The sequence below is a fragment of the Gasterosteus aculeatus genome, chromosome 7 (genome assembly GCF_964276395.1).
Source record: "Gasterosteus aculeatus chromosome 7, fGasAcu3.hap1.1, whole genome shotgun sequence".
Classification (NCBI taxonomy): Eukaryota; Metazoa; Chordata; class Actinopteri; order Perciformes; family Gasterosteidae; genus Gasterosteus; species Gasterosteus aculeatus.
The window spans coordinates 25,974,988-25,995,995 of NC_135694.1; the positions used below are offsets into that span (position 1 = coordinate 25,974,988).

General features: G+C 45.6%; 4 protein-coding genes across 13 annotated transcripts; 1 reads left to right on the forward strand and 3 right to left on the reverse strand.

The window, feature by feature from the left end:
• Positions 1-331: 331 nt before the first annotated feature.
• LOC120821585 (choline-phosphate cytidylyltransferase B) lies at positions 332-4,750 on the reverse strand. The gene is made up of 9 exons (XM_040180315.2): positions 4,667-4,750; positions 3,599-3,840; positions 2,612-2,711; positions 2,101-2,217; positions 1,867-2,018; positions 1,687-1,765; positions 1,253-1,395; positions 941-1,129; positions 332-569 (listed from the first exon to the last, which is right to left on the reverse strand). The coding sequence occupies exons 2-9, from the start codon at positions 3,677-3,679 to the stop codon at positions 345-347; spliced, it is 1,086 nt and encodes a 361-aa protein (XP_040036249.2). The 5' UTR covers positions 3,680-3,840; positions 4,667-4,750; the 3' UTR covers positions 332-344.
• A 35-nt stretch (positions 4,751-4,785) lies between these two features.
• Positions 4,786-10,125, forward strand: lipia (lipase, member Ia). 6 transcript variants are annotated; one of them, XM_078106734.1, is made up of 11 exons: positions 4,786-5,127; positions 5,357-5,431; positions 7,269-7,639; positions 7,712-7,820; positions 8,203-8,304; positions 8,391-8,480; positions 8,580-8,747; positions 8,879-8,968; positions 9,355-9,463; positions 9,589-9,762; positions 9,849-10,125. In XM_078106734.1, the coding sequence occupies exons 2-11, from the start codon at positions 5,371-5,373 to the stop codon at positions 9,931-9,933; spliced, it is 1,359 nt and encodes a 452-aa protein (XP_077962860.1). In that variant the 5' UTR covers positions 4,786-5,127; positions 5,357-5,370; the 3' UTR covers positions 9,934-10,125. The 6 variants fall into 6 exon arrangements, with proteins under 6 accessions (XP_077962860.1, XP_077962861.1, XP_040036244.2 ...); XM_078106735.1 differs by having other exon boundaries at positions 4,786-4,935; XM_078106736.1 differs by having other exon boundaries at positions 5,120-5,241.
• A 65-nt stretch (positions 10,126-10,190) lies between these two features.
• Positions 10,191-12,673, reverse strand: LOC120821588 (uncharacterized). 5 transcript variants are annotated; one of them, XM_040180321.2, is made up of 7 exons: positions 12,513-12,613; positions 12,329-12,387; positions 12,120-12,218; positions 11,442-11,558; positions 11,049-11,332; positions 10,887-10,950; positions 10,191-10,724 (listed from the first exon to the last, which is right to left on the reverse strand). In XM_040180321.2, exons 4-7 carry the CDS (start codon positions 11,544-11,546, stop codon positions 10,686-10,688), a joined length of 492 nt encoding a protein of 163 aa, XP_040036255.2. In that variant the 5' UTR covers positions 11,547-11,558; positions 12,120-12,218; positions 12,329-12,387; positions 12,513-12,613; the 3' UTR covers positions 10,191-10,685. The 5 variants fall into 5 exon arrangements, with proteins under 5 accessions (XP_040036255.2, XP_077962864.1, XP_040036253.2 ...); XM_078106738.1 differs by lacking the exon at positions 12,329-12,387 and having other exon boundaries at positions 12,120-12,142; positions 12,513-12,673; XM_040180319.2 differs by lacking the exons at positions 12,120-12,218; positions 12,329-12,387 and adding an exon at positions 11,943-12,078 and having other exon boundaries at positions 12,513-12,612.
• A 490-nt stretch (positions 12,674-13,163) lies between these two features.
• Positions 13,164-20,970, reverse strand: LOC120821580 (uncharacterized). Its single transcript, XM_040180304.2, has 9 exons — positions 20,756-20,970; positions 19,316-19,377; positions 18,551-19,201; positions 17,574-18,212; positions 15,187-15,296; positions 14,427-14,538; positions 14,250-14,322; positions 13,902-13,973; positions 13,164-13,798 (listed from the first exon to the last, which is right to left on the reverse strand). Exons 1-9 carry the CDS (start codon positions 20,960-20,962, stop codon positions 13,658-13,660), a joined length of 2,067 nt encoding a protein of 688 aa, XP_040036238.2. The 5' UTR covers positions 20,963-20,970; the 3' UTR covers positions 13,164-13,657.
• Between the last annotated feature and the right edge of the window lie 38 nt (positions 20,971-21,008).

Below are 21,008 nucleotides of genomic sequence, written 5' to 3' on the forward strand. Positions count from 1 at the left end.
CTGGGCTGATAAGTTGTGCTCCAGTCTTCACAGACGTCAGAGGGAAGTGTTGTGTGGCAACATAATCGACCACGATTATGAACAGAACTTTGCCACATTGTTCCCTCTTATGCTGATGCTGCAATCTTTAACAAACAGTTTCTTATTTACGCACCCAGCAGTTTTATTTTTCCCTTTCAGTAGCCGAAATCGGCGGATCAGACAGCTAAATAATGAGCTTTAGAATGTTGTAAAGCCAATAAACCAGTTGAAAGCATTTCCCTTTCATTGGTCGGTTTCAACGAACAGCCTCCACAGACACAATATCCACCAGATTAATGACCAAAACAGATTCATGACAGATTTTATTGCACATTGCTCGTGGAGGCAGCTTTGCGAGAGGAGCGTGTGGCCCTTTTCCTCGAGGAGGGGGAGGAAGGAGGGGAGAGAGAGGAGGGGGATGCAGAGGCGGGTGAGGAGTCAGGAGAAACAGAGCGTATTCGGGTGGGACTGCTGCCCGGGGAGCCTCGGGGTGATGAGTAAGGTGACAGGGCCTGGATCATGCGGCCACTGCGCTCCTGGATCGCATGCTGAAGAAAGACAGGGACAGAAGAACCGTTTGATGTCATGTAATGTCGTGTTTTGTGGTCTTTTAGAACGGTTATTCCCAACATCACCCAGAGCGCCTTTTATCACTGCCATGTTTTTACATTTCGTTATGCCCAGGTCAATTTGTTTTTTGTGTAAGCAGCGTTGGGTACCAATGCCTTTATTAGTTGCATTGCACAAAGGCCATAAGGGAAGTGACCAGATGTTTGTGTTGAAGAAAACATCTCAATATGATGATTATAAAGAATCTGAAATTACTTTCATTTTTTTGTTTTTTAGGTTAATTTATGAATTTGCAATGGAGATAGAGACACCATCAAAAAAATGTGAAAGAATGTAAAAGTGCACTTGCCCATGTCCCATCAGGTCCAAAAAGCTTCAGGAAGTTGCAAATGAATTCTCGCGACTTTTCTTCCCACTTGTGGATGAGGTCTTGGCTCTTCTCTTCCACTTTGTAGACAAAGTGTTTGGACTTTTCCTCCACTGTACGGACCGTCTCTTTCATCTTGTCCACCTGTTCCTGGAGCAGGTATTTCTTCTCCTGTCAGTAAAAGATAAAGCATGTGTCCATCAGTACATTTGTGAGTTTGCTCTGTATTGTTTCGTGTTTTTTTTAAACGTTAATATTCAGCTTTTTAATTCAGTTAAATACAGTTTCACTAACATTAATGAACCCAACATTCAGCTCTCGTGCCGTGTAGCCTCTTTGCAGGTTGCGCCGCACATAGATGTCATAATCTCGGACGATACGAGTGATCAGATCAGACGTGGAGATGCCTTCTGTCCTCTGGGTGGCCACGAACATCCCTGTCGTTAAAATATAAATTACTATCATCAATTCCAGTGTTATGAGAAATAACAAGCAGTAATAATTAGTTTTTTGTTTCCCCTATCGTTGTATTTATTTGCACAATTTAATAAGACACAAACATAGCAAAGATAAAACAGATCCACGGTGCAGGAATTTATCCTTGTATTACTCCCATCATTTAGGCCGACTTTTTTGAAGCCTCCACCCAAAAATATTTAAATTTTAGAATATTATAGGCAACATGAAATTAGATATGATTACCAAAAATACCCCAAAAATGTCTTCACCTGCTTCCTTGATGTGTTTGTACACGTCCTCTGATCCAGCAGAGGTGTACGGGATGTCGTCATGGGCCACAAAGTCAATCTGTGTGTGTAACATGCGTTGGGATCAACCCGCAGACCTCTTTGCGGTCGCTTTGTGACATTGTGAGAGGCTGAGTGGCCTGTGACTGCGTGCCCTTTGACCTTATGTTTCTTGAGGAACTCTGTGGAAAGGGACCAGGGAGCGTCCCGCACCACCTCGTCCACGTAGCGACAGTGCGTCAGGGCGTCGTAGCGCTCATCCTCGGTCATCACCGTGTAGCCCTTAAACTTGAGGGTGAGTTCGTCGCTGCAGACTAAAAGACACAAAGTTACAGTTGGTGTAAGAGTTAAGGATACATCTTTAATCACTCAACTGGATAGAGTTAGATCCTTTACCTCCTACTATCAGGAAGGTGTTTGGGAAGACAGTTTTGGCCTGCATCAGGGCGCGAGCATGTCCCGAATGGAAAAGGTCAAAGATACCATCGGCATAGACTCTCACCGGACGATGAGCTACAGGACAAGACAAATAAAAACATATAAAAACGCAACCTCGCTTTTGTAACACCGTTTTGAGCAATTTACTGATGTAGCAATCGTGAACCTGACGCCAGGAAACGATGAGCAATAAAATACCTTCATCCTTTTAATAGGTTGCTGTCTCTGACACATTCCAGATAAAGGTCATAATAAAACCAAACCCTAATGAGCAGAATGACTGGCAGCAAAACCATTTTGAACTGAGGCTTTAATTCCCTTTTGCAGCTAATATCAGCTGATTCCGATATGCAGCCACTCATTTCCCAACTAGTCTTCCCTTTTTCATTGCTGCCGGTAGCTCGGGACAACAGGAGGATCGACTCATTGTTGCATGACAATAATTAGCAATGGGTTAGTCGAGCTTGACCTGGTGTGCCTCTTCGCGCCTGGGCGATGGTTAACTTTTCATGTGGGATCTCTGATTCATAACCTGTAGACTTGGCAAAAGCAGCTGGCTCCCTCAGAGCCTGAATACAGAGAGAGAGAGAGAGAGAGAGAGAGAGAGAGAGAGAGAGAGAGAGAGAGAGAGAGAGAGAGAGAGAGAAAAACATATGTTTTAACAAATGCTGTATTTTTTTATTTGTAGTTTGCCGTTTGCCAAGGTTCCTCCGGGGGGGGGAAAACGTGCAAGAAAACAATTTGAAACAAGCCCTTTGATTTTGACACTGCTGGTTAGATGTATTTAAATAAAACAATTTAATTTAATTTAATCTGATTTGACAAAGACATTGATCACTGGCAGATAAGCTTTGATGATATCTTCCAGACGTATGCTAATAATCACTTTTAAGTGTCTCCATATGCCATGGACTTTGATGTGTTTACATTCAGTATACTCAGCTACCTTTATCTGCTGTGTTGTAAGGCACTTTGAACTGCAAATGCTGGCGAGTTTAAATTTAGTCATCACCCTACGGAATAATCATTTTTACCTTCCATGCTTTGTAAATATTTGCCTCTTATAGTCACTATATTTAGCCCTTGTTGTCTATTTTACACCTTTAAATACAAAGCACACATACATGCAGGTTTTCACAAACACACATTTTCTATATCAATGTGCATCATATGCAATCTACGAATTGCATTTACATTAACAGCGATGAAAACTGATCATATGAAATCATAATATAATACTTTAAGTTTAAAGAATGACTTTACCTTCAAAGAAAATCATACTAAACAAGTGCTAACCTGATACAATTTGAAAATAATCATCTACTATATTGAAGGAATAAACACGAGTCAACGTGTCCAAACATTGAACACATCCAGAATATTTTTAAGTTCTCATTTGATTATAATTTCAAGTGTGTAAATAGGCCACATTTGCTATCGAGGGAACAGGACCTACCCTGTGTGGGCCTCGGCTTTGCCTCTGTGGGCCGTTCTGCTGCTGGACGTTGCTCCCCCGGCCTCGTCTCTTCCCAGCCATCCCGGATGTTCTGCTTCCTTGACTTTGTGCAATGTCACCAATGCAAACACCTGCCGCTCCTCCCTGCTGGCCTCAAGTACAGCGCACGCGAGGCGACTTCTCAGCGTGTGTGTGTGTTTGCGTGTGCTTCAAGTATATGCTCCACATCGGCCTGCTGGACCCTGATGACGGGAGAACGTGGAGAGCAAAGTTCAGGCCACTCTGGAGAAGGTATTCCGAAAGACAGATTGCACCTGACATCAGTACTGAGCTTCTAAGGGCCCCGCATGCACCGGGACAGTGTGTGCAAGGGGACACTGTGAGTACACTGTATAAACAGCCCAGAGGGAGGTGAACGTGAAGAGTGTTTAAGTTGTGAAACGTTTCTCACATTTCCTTCCTCCGTACAGAATCAGGATTCCCGATTCCTGTAAAGAGGTGGTGTTGAAGGGGTGTTCGAAAAACTGGCCTCCCTTTAGACATATTCCTTTCCACAAGATCTCAAACCAATATATTAATTGTTATATTAAATATGATCCCTGATTTGGAAATGAGTACCAAATGAGTGAACTCTGACCTATGATGATTTTGATGAAGACCGTTGTCCTCAATGTACGACCAAAGACCAATTTAACTATTGAAATTAGGAACGACGAAATAAATATTTCAATCAACTGACACCCCAAAAAACACAAAACCATCCAACATATGATACACACTCATATACTTCACATATATGCACTTGTACATTGTTTCAATATCCATTTAAACATATGCAACCAGGAAACAAACGATTTAGCAGGAGAGGTGGGAAGCTAAAAGAAGCTTAATGAATTATTAAGCAGAGGAATGTGGTAAACTCCCATCAATTGTTGCGCAACTTCTTGTTACAGTCAGTTGGGTTTCTCCTGTCTGCAAAGTAAAGCCTGTGTCTGACATGTAGCCTACTTTTAAAACATGTTCTCCTTCCGGTGAAACATTCTTGGACATGCCCAAAATGTCTCTTACTTGATTCACTTGGATTTCTTGCTCTGAGAACCGGATACTTGTTTTTTTTACGCATATGGATGATCAAGAGAAACAGTCTCAGAACCGGTTTCGTTTCAGTGCAGTGAGTTCCCAGGAATGCTGCCACCTGTGAACACAATGACCCGGGCGCAGGGGTGCGGCTATATGCTGGTGAGCCTCCTCTCGCTTATATGCGGATGGGAAATAACAAATGTGTCGAAATGTTCAGGACCTCCAACCACAATAGGGAATATTATCCCGCGGCAAAGGTGAGCCTCCGTCACGCGTCACGATGTGAACTGATCACTCAGGGAACGCGACGTTTCTGTTGAAGTCAAATAAGATTCCTGCGGAGTTTGGTTTCGCTTGCAATCATAAAATCATTGGCTGAGATAACTTGCTGTGGGTGGAGCTTAAACGTCAGATTTTGCAGTTGTTTGACTCGATCACACCACTGGACGGTAAGTAGATGATCAACTAATCTCTTACCTTTGCGTTCGTGACATTTTCTTGCCGGACCAATACAATATAAAACTAATTACAGCCTGTGGTTCCAACCCGTCCCACGTGTTCGGGCATGTATTCTACCTGTGTCGATACCTGTTGCGCATTTTCTGTTCTTATTTCTACGTGCCATGTAATGTCTGTCTGGGGTTTTTTTTACGGTCTGACTGATAACTCTGCCTACAGATCATTTACAAAGTATGTTCCTGTGGCAATATCTGACTCTCCTGCTCCTGCCGATAACCGTTCAAATATGCAAAGGTAAAGACCAAAGAGGACACTTTGAAATGAAAAAGAACAGATGCACCAACGCGCGGTCGCCTCCGTCGATCCCAGCGAGTGTTTCTGTTGAGAAGATGTTTAAATATGTCTTATTTGTAGACGTTAAAAATAACTAAATTATGTTCGAGGTTTACGATGAAAGGACGTCCAACAGTTTGATTCACTTTTGAAAAAAACAAATCCAATAGAAAAATGCTCGCTGGGACGCCTGTTTACATTCACCCGAGCGTTCCATATCAATGCGCACCCAACAGGTAGATGTTAGTTGTCACTTCAAGGTGGCAGGTGGCAAACATGCAGACAAACGAAGTGAACTGCTTCGACATCTGCTGCAAAGAGAAACCGTGGATCTGAAGACCATGAGGAGATACGAATGAAACAGTTGTAAAAACGGTTGTAAAAACCCGCAGGCGACAAACAAAACATTATTGATCCATTATTGCAAACAGGCAAACATACGGGACTATTTACTCTAAAATCGGATACACAACGTGTACAGTTTACATTTGTGTGTGTTTGTTTTGTGTTTGTAGACCATTTTTCTAAATCGTTGGAAATTTGGAACTTAATTTGTGGCTCCGAGTCACTTGAATCTGGATACTCTATATGCCCAAAATCGGCTCCATCTCCACATGGTGATCTGCACATCGCAGCATTGATTTAGGCTTTACGCTTCCTCCATTTTGAAGTCTTAAAACGTTCTGGTTCCTTTGTCTCGTGCTGCCGCCGGTCGAAGATCTGTGATGTATTTAAAAGTGATGTTTCAAACTCCCCAAACTGATTATGTCCTTAAAGCATGAAAATCTTAATGATACAATCTTCTCTCTTTCAACTTTGTTACAACCGAACACATCATCAACAAATTGGCCTTTGATGTTGATTGATGTTGGAACCACATTTCAGCCGGTTGAAAAGACGTTGAAATCAGATCGTGGACATTCAAGCCTCATTTCAACCAGATTCTAGTGCTCACTCGTATAAGTGTATTCCACTAAGAAACATTTGAGGAACTAGAATTTCCTGGGAAAACAGACACCTCTGAGTAAGTTGTGGTCATTTAAAGACACACGTCCCTCAGCTGATGTACGTGATTTGATGTGCGTGATTGAAGTACGTGGGAAGCCACATCTATTGTGCAACAGCTGATAAGAACTGCTGATGGCTATTTTTAAACATGCAGGACGTGACATACTTATTGACTAAAGTGCTACTTTTTGCTTTCGATTTTCAAATATTCAAAAAAAATGTAAGCAAAAAAAAGAAACAGAAACAATCTTAATTGTTCACACACACACAATCCATCCATTTGATCATTTTTTTGGCTGGTTTTTTAGCGTAGCAACATCTCAACCACTCACCACCTTCCATGTGATTGGTTGGGGATGACCTAGCGCTATTCTAAGCTCCATGACGAGATGTATCACCAATTCTCTTGAAATGTCAGCATTTTTGTTTGTTCATTTATCCACCAACCCCAGAAAGCCACATTACAAGTGTGTCCGTTCCACTCCTAAATCTCAGTGTTGCTTCCCAGTTGAACTTGTTTATGACGAGTGTGCGTGTGTGTGTGTGTGTGTGTGTGTCTTGTGGGCGAGGCTGCGTTTTAACGTGTGTTAACATGCGTTTCGTTTTTAACCACCATGACGCCATGTGTCATAGATGTCACCTAATGAAGCCAGGAACTTTGGATGATAAGTCCCAAAAAACATAAAAGGCATCGGAATAAAATGACTGAATGTCTCGCGCATTCCTTTCGTCACCCCTAAACAAATGCATCTCCCTGTGCCCCCTCCGTGTTTCTCACTCTCACTTCCAGCTCAGAGATGCGAAGAATTCACAGATCTAGATCTCAGTCACGCCATCATCGGAACCAGCCTGAAGCTCCGATTGCTGCTGTACACCAGGCACAACGCCACCTGTGGCACACTGGTGTCCCACTCCGACCTGTCCAAACATCCCCAGTTTAACGTGTCCAGACCGACAACTTTTGTCATTCATGGGTTCCGGCCGACTGGATCTCCGCCGGCGTGGATCCAGAATCTCACGGAGCTGCTGCTGGCCAGGGCAGACCACAACGTCATCATGGTGGACTGGAACCACGGAGCCGCCAATGTCAATTACTTCAAGGCCGTGGAGAACACGCGGAAGGCGGCCGAAAACCTCACGGCTTTTGTGGAAATGATGAAGGTATTCGAACATTCTCTGCGCCCGCCGATGTGTGTCGCGTGTCACCCGACTAATGGCCCGAACCGTCCGCAGGAACGCGGCGCCTCCCTGGCCTCCGTCCACATGATCGGAGTCAGCCTCGGGGCTCACCTGTCGGGCTTCGTGGGCGCCAACATGAACGGGTCAATTGGAAGAATTACAGGTAAGAGTGCGTGCTTTCAAACACACGGAACATTCCTCAAAGAAACCAATTAATGCTGGGGCCTTTTATCTCACTGAAATGTCTCGTCAGGTGATCACGACAGGTAGAGTAGGTACGATTTACGACGAGGGGTTTTATGTTAATCAGTCAATTCCTACAACGCTAATATGACAAGCACCTAAGAACAGTGGCAGAGTCGGAGCTGAGAAGAAGGTTTGAGTCGTGGCCATCTGGGCCGGAGACACCATGAATTACTCCACACACTTTTAATGAATCCACCAGTCATCCCAATGTAGAGTCGGCCGCTTTCTAGATCCCATCAGCTAATGTTGGGTTTCAGAATAAACTCGAAAGCTCTGCTGAGATCTACTGATGTTTGCAGCTCTGGATCCAGCCGGGCCTCAGTTCACTGGGTCTTCTCCAGAGAACCGCCTGGACCCCTCAGACGCACAGTTTGTAGATGTCCTGCACACAGATATGGACGGTCAGTTGAACTGGAACACTGTATCAAAATATTTTTTGAATTTGTTATGTAAGTTTCTACTGTCGTTAATGTTCTTACTTTCACAGCCCTGGGCTTCAGAGAACCTCTGGGTCACATTGATTTCTATCCTAATGGTGGGGCGGACCAACCCGGCTGTCCAAAGACCGTCTTTTCTGGTACGGTCTGTAAAATGATGGACAAGCTCAATAATAAATACACACACACACAGGGATGTGTATCATAAGAAATGGAACTCTGTCTGACCCCGGTTGCAGGAGGAGCCTATTTTAAATGCGACCACCAGAGATCAGTGTGGCTCCTCCTGGACTCTTTGAATAGGACTTGTGCCAGCAGGGTCTATCCCTGCTCCTCCTACAAGGACTTTCTGAGCGGCGACTGCTTGAGCTGTGACCGCTTTGGTGCTGCCGGATGTCCCGTCTTTGGTTGGTGCTTTTAATTACCTCCCATAGTGGCGAACAACGCCCGACGAAAGATGGAACGACGCTATTGTTTGAATAATTAAAGGGGACGTGAATGGATCTGGACCTGATTCAGCCGTTTATCTCAAATCCAGGTTACGATGTGACCGAGTGGAAAGATGTCCTGCTGAGGCTGGGCCAAACAAAAACCTTCTTCACCACAAATGCAAAATCTCCTTTCTGCAGTAAGTGCGACTTGCTTCAGTGTGTCCAGTGTAACACACACACACACACACACACACTCCTATATTTACTACAACTCTTCTTAACAGTGGAAATTCCAATCAGTTCAGACATAATCAAAATGAACTTGACATTTCTTTTGTATTAAAGGGATAGTGTAGGTATTTTAGGCATTGATAAGAGCCCCTCTTATCAATGCTTCCTTATTAAAAAAAGATGTTAAAAACATAATTGAGATTCATAATTTGGAATAAATATTGTTTTCTTAAGCAGCAACAGTTATGTTTTACATATTTCATCATTTCTGAAAGGAAGTTCATATATTTGTGTACATAAAATATAATAAAATGGTTGACATTTTGTTAAATAACGACTGTGCGTCTCTTAGTGACCGGCTACAGGGTGGAGGTGATGGTTTGGAACAAGGAATTGCGTTTTGGATACATCACAATTAAGCTTCACGGTAAAGGCGAAGAGGCGGTGGCGACCATCGACCAGTGAGTCTTGACTTTTTATTTTGCATTTATTCTGTGGAAAACTCCAGTATGACTCATCATTGCCCGCCTGTTATCAGTGTGTGTGTCTCTCTCTCTCTCAGCAATGTGTCTTTTTGTCCCACCAGCAAAGCAGCAGAGTTCAAGAAGTACTCAGAGACCAGGTTGTTGGCGCAGTTTGACAGAGACATTCAGTCAGTGAAAAAAGTGTCCCTGAAATTCTCCACTGGGAATCCGTTGAAGGCGAAACAAAAGCTCAGTGTTCTCCGAATCCGTCTCACGCATCTGGAACGCAAGGAGAGGTGTGCGCCCCGAGGTTTCCTCAAAATGTGTGATGTCTTTCCAAAATGTCAAGTTATATTTACGTTTGTTTGTTTTTTCACCATAGACCCCTGTGTAGATATGACGTCGTCCTGCAGCAGAACGACGAGGTCACCTTCAAGCCGATTCCCTGTGAAGACTCCAACTTCTGAGAAAAACTAATTGGACACTGTGTCAAAAAGCTTTGTTGTGAAAAGTGTCTAATTAGTGCCATAAAACAATACTGTTTATCTTGTACTATAAAAAGTACTGCACTTATGTTCAGTAGGACCCTTCACGTGTACCCTCACCAGTTACTAATATTTATTTGTGCAATTTTATACTAATAAAATGTCATGTCAATATCTGGAGACCTTTTTAAATGAGTTCACCAACCAATCATGCATACAGACAACTGATGAATTCACTGTTTGGTCAAAACATTTTTTATACGATCAAAAGGCGAATTCACATTTTTAGTAAGTAAAATGCTCTTAAAATAAGAGCGGTTTTGTTACATTATCATAGACTAGCGATCGCTGATCAAATCGATATGTGCCCCTCTCTCCGTTTTCCACACAGTCGGATGACGGACAAAGGATTGAAAGCGCGTTCTGCAGTCCGATGCGTACTCGTGCCAACAGCCGTGGGAACAAAACACATTCTCCTCTTTACGAAAAACCTCAAGACGACTCAAACGGCATTTCTCCCCATTACAGGATGGGCACCCTTCAGATGCTGCAGTTATTAATTAAGAATCCACCTACAAACATTACAAAACTATTTGACATCATTGAAACGTTCAGCCCTTTAGGCCGACCCCAAAAAATGTAGCAAGGTGGATTTTTCTAAAAAAAATATAGTTCATCAGTGTGCAGCAGGACTTTCAACGTGTCGTTGATAAGGAAGAAGCTCTCCACTGCCCTCATTTAGACATGTGCTTCTTCATACGTTGAACCTCCATCTAAAACGAAACAATTATCAAACAATGAGCGTAATGCTGAAAAGTTGTCACCTTAAAGCTTGCAACAGCTACAGGGCTTTATTATATATTATTAAAAATTACAAAAGCATGGAAGAAACAAAATGATATTCTCTAGAACTCCTTTGTTTCCCCTTGCAATACCTGCAAAGTCAGGCGGATCTTTTTCTCCTCGTCGAGCTCACTCATCAGCAGTTTGATTTCCTTGCTGGAGCAAAAGAATTTATTTTCAAATTAGTGCAGTTAGGCAGAGGTGCAGTGAACACGGCGGGCAGGAAGACACAGATCACGTTCAATAAGCCGTACTTGTGCTGACTCTTCATCCGCCCAAACTGGTCCCTCAGGTCTCTCAGCTCCGTCTGCAGCTGTTCCAGGTGGGGGGGGTCCCTGCTTGGCCCGGGGCCGGAGTCGGGGCCGGAGTCCCTGCTTGGCCCGGGGCCGGGATCCCTGCTTGCCCCGGGGCCGGAGTCAGGGTTGGGGCCGGGATCCCTCCTTGCCCCGGAGTCGGGGCCGGGACGGGCCGTCTGGTGGAGCACAGCGGAGAGAGCCTTTGGTGACAGGGAGGTGAAGGCCTGCATGGACCCGGCTGCCTGCGGAGGATGAGCCAACGTTACCGGCTGACGACAGCAAAACAACAAATGTGAAAAAATGTAAAACATATGTTTTAGTAAGCGTAAAGATGTTAACTTGTTCTTTTACCCTGGCATGCCGCGCGGGCCCATTTCGGCGTGTTTCCTGAGAGTTTTCTTGAGTTGTTAAGGAATCCGGTTCCTTACTCTGGTTTTCTTTCCTTCCCTCCTCCATCGCGAGTGTTTCCTGTAAGTTAAGTCCAGTTTGAGACATCCGATGAGTAAGAGACATCTAAACGCTACTTCCCCCAATCTAAGTACATAAAAAGTCAGCAAATATGTTTGCAAAGCAAAGGACGAGAACTTTTTAACCTAATGTTGTTTTTTTAAAGTAAGAAGTCACGGCAGAAATCTTTCACCGTTGTAAGAGAAAGCTAAAAAGAAAGAAAGTTAAATTTATCCCAAGGACAAATAGGACACAAACGCACCACAGCACGCGCTTCCCTCCAGTGAGCCAAGTAAATCTTAAGAACTCTACAAGTAAAAACGCATACTTCCCAGGGCCGATTGACAACTGAATCAACCTCTTCAGTGTCTTTGAGGGAAACACAGAGCGAGTGTTAAATCACACCTTGCAGAAGCCAGAACCCGTTGGAATCCCTGTGGAGAACATTGGCCATTTCCACAGCAGCGAAACCCACATCGCCGTGGTTCCTACGGCCTGCGTCGACATGCAGCACTCAAGCATGGTAGTGGTTCAAAGTATGCTGCAACACATAGTTGTAACAATAATAGTTGCGGGGCTTACCGGGAACGAGGGCTGAGGTACAGCTGCCCATCGTGACACAGGGGAACACAAGTGTAGGGAGTGAAAGACAGAAAACCCCTGTAGTCTTTAAGTTTACATCTACGAATGAAAGTCAGAGGAGCAGAAAACAACAGACGCTCAGTCTCACGTCACGGCGAGATGAAATGAACGAGATCAACTAACTGCTGATCTTCAGTTGGTGGACCAACCTGAGATTTAGCAAAGTGTGGAGAACCGCATGTGCGGGGAACACTAGAGGCAGCGGTTTCTTCTCACGCAACAGCAGAGGGGGAAACCAATTAGCGACGCACGCCGGGGGCCGATGCAAATTAAAGAGCACAGTCCCAGATAATAAAAACCAGGTTATTGTCGGTGATCCGGGAGAACGCTCACCTTGTTTGGCTGGAGACACGCGGTAGCATCTGAGGGAAGGTTCCATTGTAACCCAGTGGTCTGCGTGGTATGTTGTGATGGGGACATGGGGGGGCTGAGGGGGTGGGGGGGGCTGGGGCCTGCTGTCAGCGCTAAGTTTAGCTCCTCTCTGCTCACAAATATCACTGGGGCAGAGCAGGAGGGCGTCGCAGGCTGAAGGGCGAGGGGAGGTGGCGTGTTTAAAAAGAGGGACATGCAGGAGCGCGATTATGCAAGACGTTTTTAACCGGAAACCTTTCGACACGGCTTCCCAAAGAGTGTTAAGAGGTTAACGCTTCGGTTTTTACGCAAGAAACGATTAACAGAGAACAAATATTTATTTGACTGTCAGTTAAGTGTAGTGGATTTTTATGGGGATTTTTTTTTTTTTTTTTTTAACTTAAGTTGGAGAAAAACAGATTACTTCTTTTAACCATTTGATGACGTTTTAAACACCCAACAATTAATTGAAAGAATGAATGTTTCAATCCCATCGTCAGTGTGTCTGCTGGGAGTAAAACTGTCGAAGCAATTATTTAAAAAAATAATTACTATTAGGATCATGCGCAGAAACATGATGCTTAAAAACTGTCCATTTTCAAAATCTGAAAGCAATGAAAAACCTCAAAAAGAGCTTGTTAAATATGTTTTTATTTCAAGTTCGAACATGTGATTATACAAGTTTTACAAGCAGTCGCTAAGTGTCATTAAACAAGCGGCGTCTAATCAAGACCCCCATTACTCAAACAGGACATGTCAGGTGATTAATCTTCAGAAACAGTTCATTTTAGATTGTAAAGTAAACGTTTCCTGGATTTCACAAAACTGATTCCTGCTGGTCAACCAAAAAAAACGTATTGAAAAGAACAGTGCGAACGTAACAGGCGTGATTATACACAAGAAAAGAGATGGGACGCCATGGCATATGTTACAAAAGAAATATTGCAATACCTTAAAGATGCAAATGAAAAAAGTACCAGAAAACAAATACAAGCGACAATACTTCTACAATATACAGGCAGGTGGTGCAGTGAGACGGTCTGGTGCAGTCCACACGGCAGAGACGATGATGGTGGTTAACTTTCGCCAGTATCATGTCTGCAAGCTGTGAGCGTCACCGGAGGTCGTCACCAGCGCTGCTGGTTGGGCCCTCGGTTGTACGGCACGCGCTGACGCATCACCCTCATGGTGCGGTACTTGGACATGATGCAGTGGCTCTTTCTGAACACTGGCCTCTGATTTGGGAAGGGACGCGTCACTAGGCTCTCCTTATGAAGACAAATTTGAAAAACAAGGTTAGTCATTTGGAAAGCAGAGTCGCTTCACATTCCCGAAAAGAGGCGAGTGAGCTCAGAGGAGCGTGCGCCATACCATGAGCGGCCGTCTAATATTTCCTGACATTTCGGGGCCCGTCTTCCTTGGGCCACCAGTGAACCGCGGCCTCTGTCAAACAAAATGATATAATACCTTATTACCCTCCTACATTGTACAGCTACAAAAGTTGAGTTCAACTCCGAAACAGCAATGAAACAACGCCGCTTAAAATAACGTAATGTTTGAAAACATTTCATTAACTCATATTTGCTTTTGCAAAACTGACAATGACTACACTTTTTAAATGTGCAAGTATCTCACTCAATAATAAAAAGATTTATCTTTGACCGGATTTAATGCCGTCGTTCTTTGTGAATTATGTTATGGGGCTCAATAAGGGCTCACCTGCATGGGTCCTTGTCCTGGTCTCCTGAAGGGCCTCCCGGGTCTGTAGCTCTCCTGCACCATATTGAAGGGCCTGCGAAGATGTAAAGGAACATCAGAAACAGGACCACTGCACTTCTTAGTGAACTATGAGCTTGTTTCCATCACTCAGAAAAAAAACAATTGTATGCAATGTACCTGAACATCCTCTTGTCCATGTAGCCTGGTCTCCGGTCTTCAGGCGACGATCTGGAATCAGTAGTCTTCGAGAGTCGGCTGTTCGGTGTGGCATCTGGATCTGGACTGCGGTCTGGAAAAAACAACTTCAAATTAAGTTTTTGAATTGATCTATTGCAGAGGTCTTCAACGTTTTTCAAGCCAAGGTCCCCCAAACTGATGGCGAGGTGGAGCAGGGACCCCCTATTCTACGGAGATTGGTCCGCCATCTTTTATTTTTGAGCTTCACGCTCTTTAGACGCGAGCATAAACGCGATCTGATTGGCTGGTGCCTGCACTGTCGTATTCGCATGAAAGGAGCTGTGAGTGAACCGGTGCCCAGCTTGAGAGCTGCTGAGGGAAGCTGAATTTGTGTCGCGCACTGACAGATAACGTCTTCTCCATCAATTTATCCATTCGCTTCAATATGTTGGATTCATGTTAATGTGTATTTAAAGACCATAAATTGATTCCGATTCTGAATACATTTACATTTGTGGGGAAAAAATTGTTTAAAACAATTATCTTATCAACCAAAGATTTTGCGACCCCCCCGCAGTACCTTTGCGGACCCCTTGGGGGTCACGGACCACCTGTTGAAGACCTCTGTTCTATTGTAAATTTCCTCCCCCCCATTATGTCCTTCTACAGTTTCTTGTTATGCACCAATTACGCAATTCCTTGCAGACAAATAGTGTACAGTGTTGATGAACTGTTTACTGGGGGAACAGAAACAACGTACCGTTCTTTGGGCTGCGCTCTTTGGCAGGCGAGCAGTCCTTGGAGGAGCTCGGCCCGGGAGGCCAGTGGGACAACACCACGAGGTCCCGCTTCTCTATTGGAGAAGACGACCTGAGGAGAGGCGGCGAAAGGACGTGTTAATGACGCCAGCATTCCCATAGCAGCAGCACGTGAGGCCCATGCCGCTGTGGCCTGAAGACATTCACATCACAACAGCAGAGCTATCAGTGGTTAAAAGATCAGCTCAATTCTTAGATGTAATGCAATTTAAACCAGTAATGAACAGCACTGTTTGGCAGGCAGATAAATAATCATAAAACCACACATCATATGGGTACTTACAAAAAAAACCATGGAATGTCCATGCTTCTTTACTCTCCTATTTTTGTACCCTGAATCAATCTGAGCCCTCATCAGTTACTCAGTGATCGTTAGAGCAGGCAAATCCTGGGCGACAACCTTTTAGATATCGGCCTAGATCACATCACCATATCTTCTATCATCCCTCTCAGAAGCACACCGCTTTGTTTTCCTCAACCTCGCCATCGGGGTCGTTCCTAGTTAGTCGCCGTCGCCCTTTGCCATCCAAACAGGTCTCGCGAGATTTGAGTCCCAAAGAGCCGGCGTCATCTGTGTGCGGGCGGGTCGGGGATCCGGTCAGCTTAGTGGCTCCTTTGTCGTGGCTGCGCGCTGGTTTTCAGAGATGATCCGGCCACGTTTATCGGCCCATGAACGAGTCCAGGCTTCGAGGTGACTGACGAGAGGCTTTGCAGAGCCCATAAGACTTTGAGTTCCTTTGCATCTCCTATTCGTCCTACGTTTGGGGGAATGCTTGAGGAAATGGCAGGGTTGTAATAAAAGGGGGTTCTGTTGGAAAAATCTTGGTGCAGCAATGTCGGGTTAGCCCCGGGGGTTAAGAGCAGAGAATTGACCAAGAACGTTGTTTGTCCCTCATCGTCGATGTCTTCACATCGTGGGGGGCGATTGGGGCGTTGTGACGGTTTGTGGGAGAGATTTTGGCCGCAGACGGAATACGATGTGATGTGCACCTCTGAATATTACATTTCAGTGTCCTCAGCACTGTTCGATTACTTTGAATCTGTTCCCTCTGGTCCGTTTTTACATTAGCGTCGCTCTTAGAAGAGCTTGATGTGTCGTGGTTCTCTTCTTCTCAGAGGCTTGATAGTATCTTTTCAGCCATTTCAAATGAGCCAATTGAGGTCTTTTCTACTGCAGCCATGCAGTCGCTGACATTACATATGTATCACTACAGGATCCAATTACCGGTGCATGTCATCAACACTTTTACGCGCTGACACGATTGCCTTGAAGTTCTCATGACTTCAGAGACAAGACATTCCAGTACTTAGGGGTGAGCGTTGCAGTGACGCTACTTTTAGTTGGACATGCCGGTTCAAACGTCAGGTGCTACGGAGCGGCGTCTTCCCCTCTTCTGTGCAACACAAAGATCTGGCCGTACTCTAGAGCGCAGATGTAGATACACATTTGATAAAAATTCCTGATTGTGTGTTCTGTATTAAGCAAAAATATTTGTCAGAAGTGGGGGGGTATTAAGTCGCTTATTAAACGCTTCATTTTCTGTAACTCGGTGATTCATTAATCAGTAAAATGAAGGCAGGTGCACCGGTGGCTAGTTTTGTCCTTCCATAGAGATCCCTCTCCATTGGTCTCTGCTTTTTGTAGTCATCGACAATCATCTCGTCTAGTCATCTTGATATTGCAATTACACTTGGTAAGTAAAACAAAGTATGAAGTGCTCGGAGCAATTACGCTTTCCACATCCCATCATCAAAATGCCATTGGACTTGGAGGGCTCATGTTTTTGTCGTTAGTGGGCTGATTGGGCACCACTTAACATTGAGCATTCGTTACAAGCGCCCCCGTTTCCACGGCCCGTGGTTGGCCGACATGTCAACAGTGTTGCCGTGGTTTGAGTGAGGAGATTCCTTTCGGTGTCCGCGTTTTCCACTTTACACTACGTGTCCTGACTTCAGCTTCAACAAACCGAGGAATCCTTCAACAGCTCAGATCGCCTATTTTTCCACACTCTTCGTCGAGGGTGTTAAACATTTTGTCTGGTTTTAAACCACGTTGGCTTTATCGGTGTGGTGCGTAACTTAGCCCCTTCTCTTCAGCCCACTTTGGAGGACACATTCAACACATTTTGAAACACGGGGCAGCACGACAGGGAGGCATCGGAAAACCTTTGCTGTTTTTTCTCATCACCCGAATCAGTGTTGCGCATACAGCTCATCCCGATATCTCCATTCTCCACAGCTGGGACCCCCTTCACATAGAGACATTCTTTCTTGACTTCCTAATCACCACCAAGCCCCTGCGAACAGTGCTAGAAGGGAAATACCGTACCTGTGTGGCTTCACGGGCCGGCGAGACTCCATCTGTTCTTTGCCTGAGTCAGAGTCCCTTGACGACTTGCTGGTATTGCTTTCATCCCCGGGGGGCGACTGTTGGGGTCTGCCTCTCCTCGGCTCCACCTTTTTCAGGGGGACCGCATTTGACTGGAAACGCTTTTTCCTGATAGCAAGGACAGAGCTGGCATTGTCCCGCGACGAGGGGTCGTCCGGGTCAGGCCCGGGTCTCACCGTCGGCGGTATTCTGAGCCGCATGAGAGACTCAGCTCGCACCTGACTGCTCTTAACCAGGTAACTTCTATCCCTAAGAGACACAGGTTTACCACCAAACGGCCGGGGCATACTGAGCAGCTGGGGCCTCTCTCTCCTCGGCTGTTTTTGAACGCCGTGCTCCGGCGCCAGGTCCGACGAGGGCGGGCTGATGTCTGATATCCTCCTCTTGCGGGGTCCCGCCACTTGCCTCTCCTGAGGGTTCCTGTGGTACGAGGACGATGGCGACGGACCCCCTTTCCATGAGGGGGATCTGAAAGGGGGTGGGTGGGGGGCATTCTGTGCCCTCTCCCTACTGTGGGATCTGCTGCCCTGCCTCTCCACCGGACCGCGCTGACGCCTGGAGTCTTGCTCGGATGACCACCTGCACATCCATCAAACAATAGAGAAATCATTACAACGATAGATCCATTGCCATGTTTAGTGGGAGGCTTTTAACCGTTATCTTAATTCAGCCCCTTCATAGTGCCATGACAGAGTGAAACAGGTAGGAGAAGTACATTTTCAAAGGGCAATTACGACGCAACACTCCTCTCAATGGCAGGTGAAACCACATTTACGTCAGACCCCCATTATTTCCCTCTAATAAGCATGAGTCGGGGGCAGAGTAGAGGTAATCATTACGACCCCAGTGACTGGGCCAGCTTCAGGCCTCCGCTTTAAGAATTTTACCCAGCTGGGGCTGTTGCTTCACTCCTGTACCTCTCTGGACATGAGCCTCTCCCATGCATCTCTCCATTGTGAGGGTGAGAGAACCCTCCGGCCTCGTTCCAGCGCTTCATGCCGTGACCCGAGTGCTCATAGGGCCTTTCTCTGGGGCTGAAATTCCCACGAGGGTCTCGATTCCGCTGCTCCTGATGTTGAAAACCTGACTGCCTTTTGTGGCCCCTGAAAGACCCCTGGTAAGCTGGTGCAGAGCCTGGCCTCCTATCAGGCGGCTGGCCGCGGAAATGTCTCGGGGAGGGTGATCTGTGACCCGAGGGGTGGCCGTGGAAAGGCGGGCCCCTTTGATTCTGGGATCCTTGTGCGGGACTGCGAGAGGATGAATGATGCTGGCTGTGAGGGGAGCGATTCTGCCTGAATGGAGACCTCCTCTGGTTGTGGTGTGGTTCCATTTTGGGAGGGTACGATTGAAAGGAATCCTGATTCTGGGCCCTCCAGTGATTGAAACGTGGCTCCCTTTGCTCCCCCATCAGGGGGACTCTTTTGACGACGGGGGGGCGTCCTCTGCCTCTGGAATCTCTCCAGTGAAAAGGGGCCTTTGCCGGGAACCCTTGGACATCTCTTCGACCTTTGGAGTGGGGGCTGTAATTCCTATCATTGGGTCCAATGCTGTGACCATCTCCATAAGGTCTAATAGGACACAAGGAAAAAAACACTTTGATTACAAAACATTACTTTAAACAAGGATTTACCAATCGTGAGCATAACAAAGTGGAGCGTCACTTGTAATAACTCAGACATTACCTGGACTTCAAACGAGGTGGTCCAAAATGTGGTCGAACCATCTTTGGATGAGGGTGATTAATCTATGAACAAAAAAAACATTGTGTCTTAACCGGTTTTAAGCAGCTATAATGTTATATTCCTATAACCCAGCTTGGTCTAGACTCCAAAGTACTTATTTTCACATTTTAAAGCTGAAATACCACATGTATATTAACTTAAATGAACAAAATTGCAACTCGAACGAGAAAATGTAAACGCAAACCGTTCAAAGTTTAAATTGCTAAAAACAACAGCTTCTCCGGGATTAATCTTATCGGAGCATCTGCAGACTTAAACAGAAACTTCTCAATTGTCATCAATTGTTTTCATGGATAATATGCATACGCGATGACGTAACTCAATTGGACGTGAAATCCACAGTAGAGACCAAAATAAAAATGCAGACTTTACATGTCATTTAGCTCAGTGGTCCCCAACCACCGGGCCGCGGACCGATACCGGTCCGTTTGGTACCGGGCCGCACCACAGAAAGCTTATATATTTTTTTCTGAAAATTGACCGGATTTTCTCCTAATTATGTGCGCTCGTCCCTCTGACATATTCCCCACGCGTCACCAGGCGTTTTTCTTCACGTTTACAATTGTCCTCTTACCGTGCACGGCAGTTTCGCCCACCAGCAAACACGAGCGCACGACTACTACACCCCCCCCCCTCGTCGGACCTTCTCGCCCGGTCCGCGAAATATTGTCTGACATGAAAACGGTCCGTGAGGTAAAAAAGGTTGGGGACCACTGATTTAGCTGACACGACACGTTTCTACACGCTCACATTGTGCGAGTGTCCGACACCAACGTGACCTGACGTTACAGTTTCAACCTGGACGCGTGTCCTCGTAAGAAGCGAGATACGAGCTTAGTGGAACGTTTATACTTACATTTGAATTCCAACCAATGACGATATCAAAAGTTAACAAGACGGTGACCAAAACAGAGGAGCGCGGAGCTCCGAGTTGGTTTCGCTGGACTCGGTGCGCGTGGCCACAGCTGGTTATTAACGTTCAGTCTATGAACTCGGGGACGCTGGGGCGTCTGGGAAAGGTGGCTTCCATCTTTTTTGGGAACTGGCTAACGTTAGCTAACTGGCGCACAACATAACACGAGACAGTCATTGCGTTCTTTAATTTGGTGGGGAAAAAGCAAGGCCATATTACAGTAACTTAGTTAGCATGACGTTGGTAAAGTAACATTTCGACATGTCGGTCTTGTTTAGATTTAGCAACGAAACCCAAATACGCGCAGGTCGAGCTAACGTTAGGCTGTTTGTTCGGCTCACCCAGCAGTTAGCGAGGACATCTGAACACGTCAGCGACAAATTGAACAACACTTACCCCCAAAAAACGTTACTTTCCCCGTCACCGCGTGTATCTCGTATTATTATTTTTTTTCGCTGACTACTCACCGAAGTCAAATCGTCGACTGGATGAAGGCTTCTCGTGCGACGCAGGTTCAGCTGCTCCTCATTAGAGCCGCAGCTGCCTCGGCCTTCGTGGAACAGCGTTAGTGACGCAGAGTGCAGCGCCCCCCGGCGGCTCGGAGTGGCGGCGCCGCGGTGTCGCGGTGTTATCTGCTGCCTAAAGGCCTTTCTCCTGTGATGTTGTGTCCCCATTTAATATCAGGTTGGCTGAAGTACAAAGGCACGTTTTCTGATGTGA

Excerpts from the sequence above, each read along its gene's own strand:
- LOC120821585 (XM_040180315.2), bottom strand. The coding sequence starts at position 3,679 with ATGGCTGGGAAGAGACGAGGCCGGGGGAGCAACGTCCAGCAGCAGAAC. Across the intron at positions 2,019-2,100 it reads CACCTTCCTGATAGTAGGAG|TCTGCAGCGACGAACTCACC; the intron begins GTAAAGGATCTA and ends TGTGTCTTTTAG. Across the intron at positions 570-940 it reads TTGGACCTGATGGGACATGG|CATGCGATCCAGGAGCGCAG; the intron begins GCAAGTGCACTT and ends GTCTTTCTTCAG.
- lipia (XM_040180310.2), top strand. The coding sequence starts at position 5,371 with ATGTTCCTGTGGCAATATCTGACTCTCCTGCTCCTGCCGATAACCGTT. Across the intron at positions 8,969-9,354 it reads TGCAAAATCTCCTTTCTGCA|TGACCGGCTACAGGGTGGAG; the intron begins GTAAGTGCGACT and ends TGCGTCTCTTAG. Across the intron at positions 9,464-9,588 it reads GCGGTGGCGACCATCGACCA|CAAAGCAGCAGAGTTCAAGA; the intron begins GTGAGTCTTGAC and ends TTGTCCCACCAG.
- LOC120821588 (XM_040180319.2), bottom strand. The coding sequence starts at position 12,059 with ATGCTTGAGTGCTGCATGTCGACGCAGGCCGTAGGAACCACGGCGATG. Across the intron at positions 11,559-11,942 it reads CGGGTTCTGGCTTCTGCAAG|GAAACACTCGCGATGGAGGA; the intron begins GTGTGATTTAAC and ends CTTAACTTACAG. Across the intron at positions 11,333-11,441 it reads GGCCCGCGCGGCATGCCAGG|GCAGCCGGGTCCATGCAGGC; the intron begins GTAAAAGAACAA and ends CATCCTCCGCAG.
- LOC120821580 (XM_040180304.2), bottom strand. The coding sequence starts at position 20,962 with ATGGGGACACAACATCACAGGAGAAAGGCCTTTAGGCAGCAGATAACA. Across the intron at positions 18,213-18,550 it reads AGAGGCTCATGTCCAGAGAG|GTGGTCATCCGAGCAAGACT; the intron begins GTACAGGAGTGA and ends ATGGATGTGCAG. Across the intron at positions 13,974-14,249 it reads CAGGACAAGGACCCATGCAG|AGGCCGCGGTTCACTGGTGG; the intron begins GTGAGCCCTTAT and ends TTTGTTTGACAG.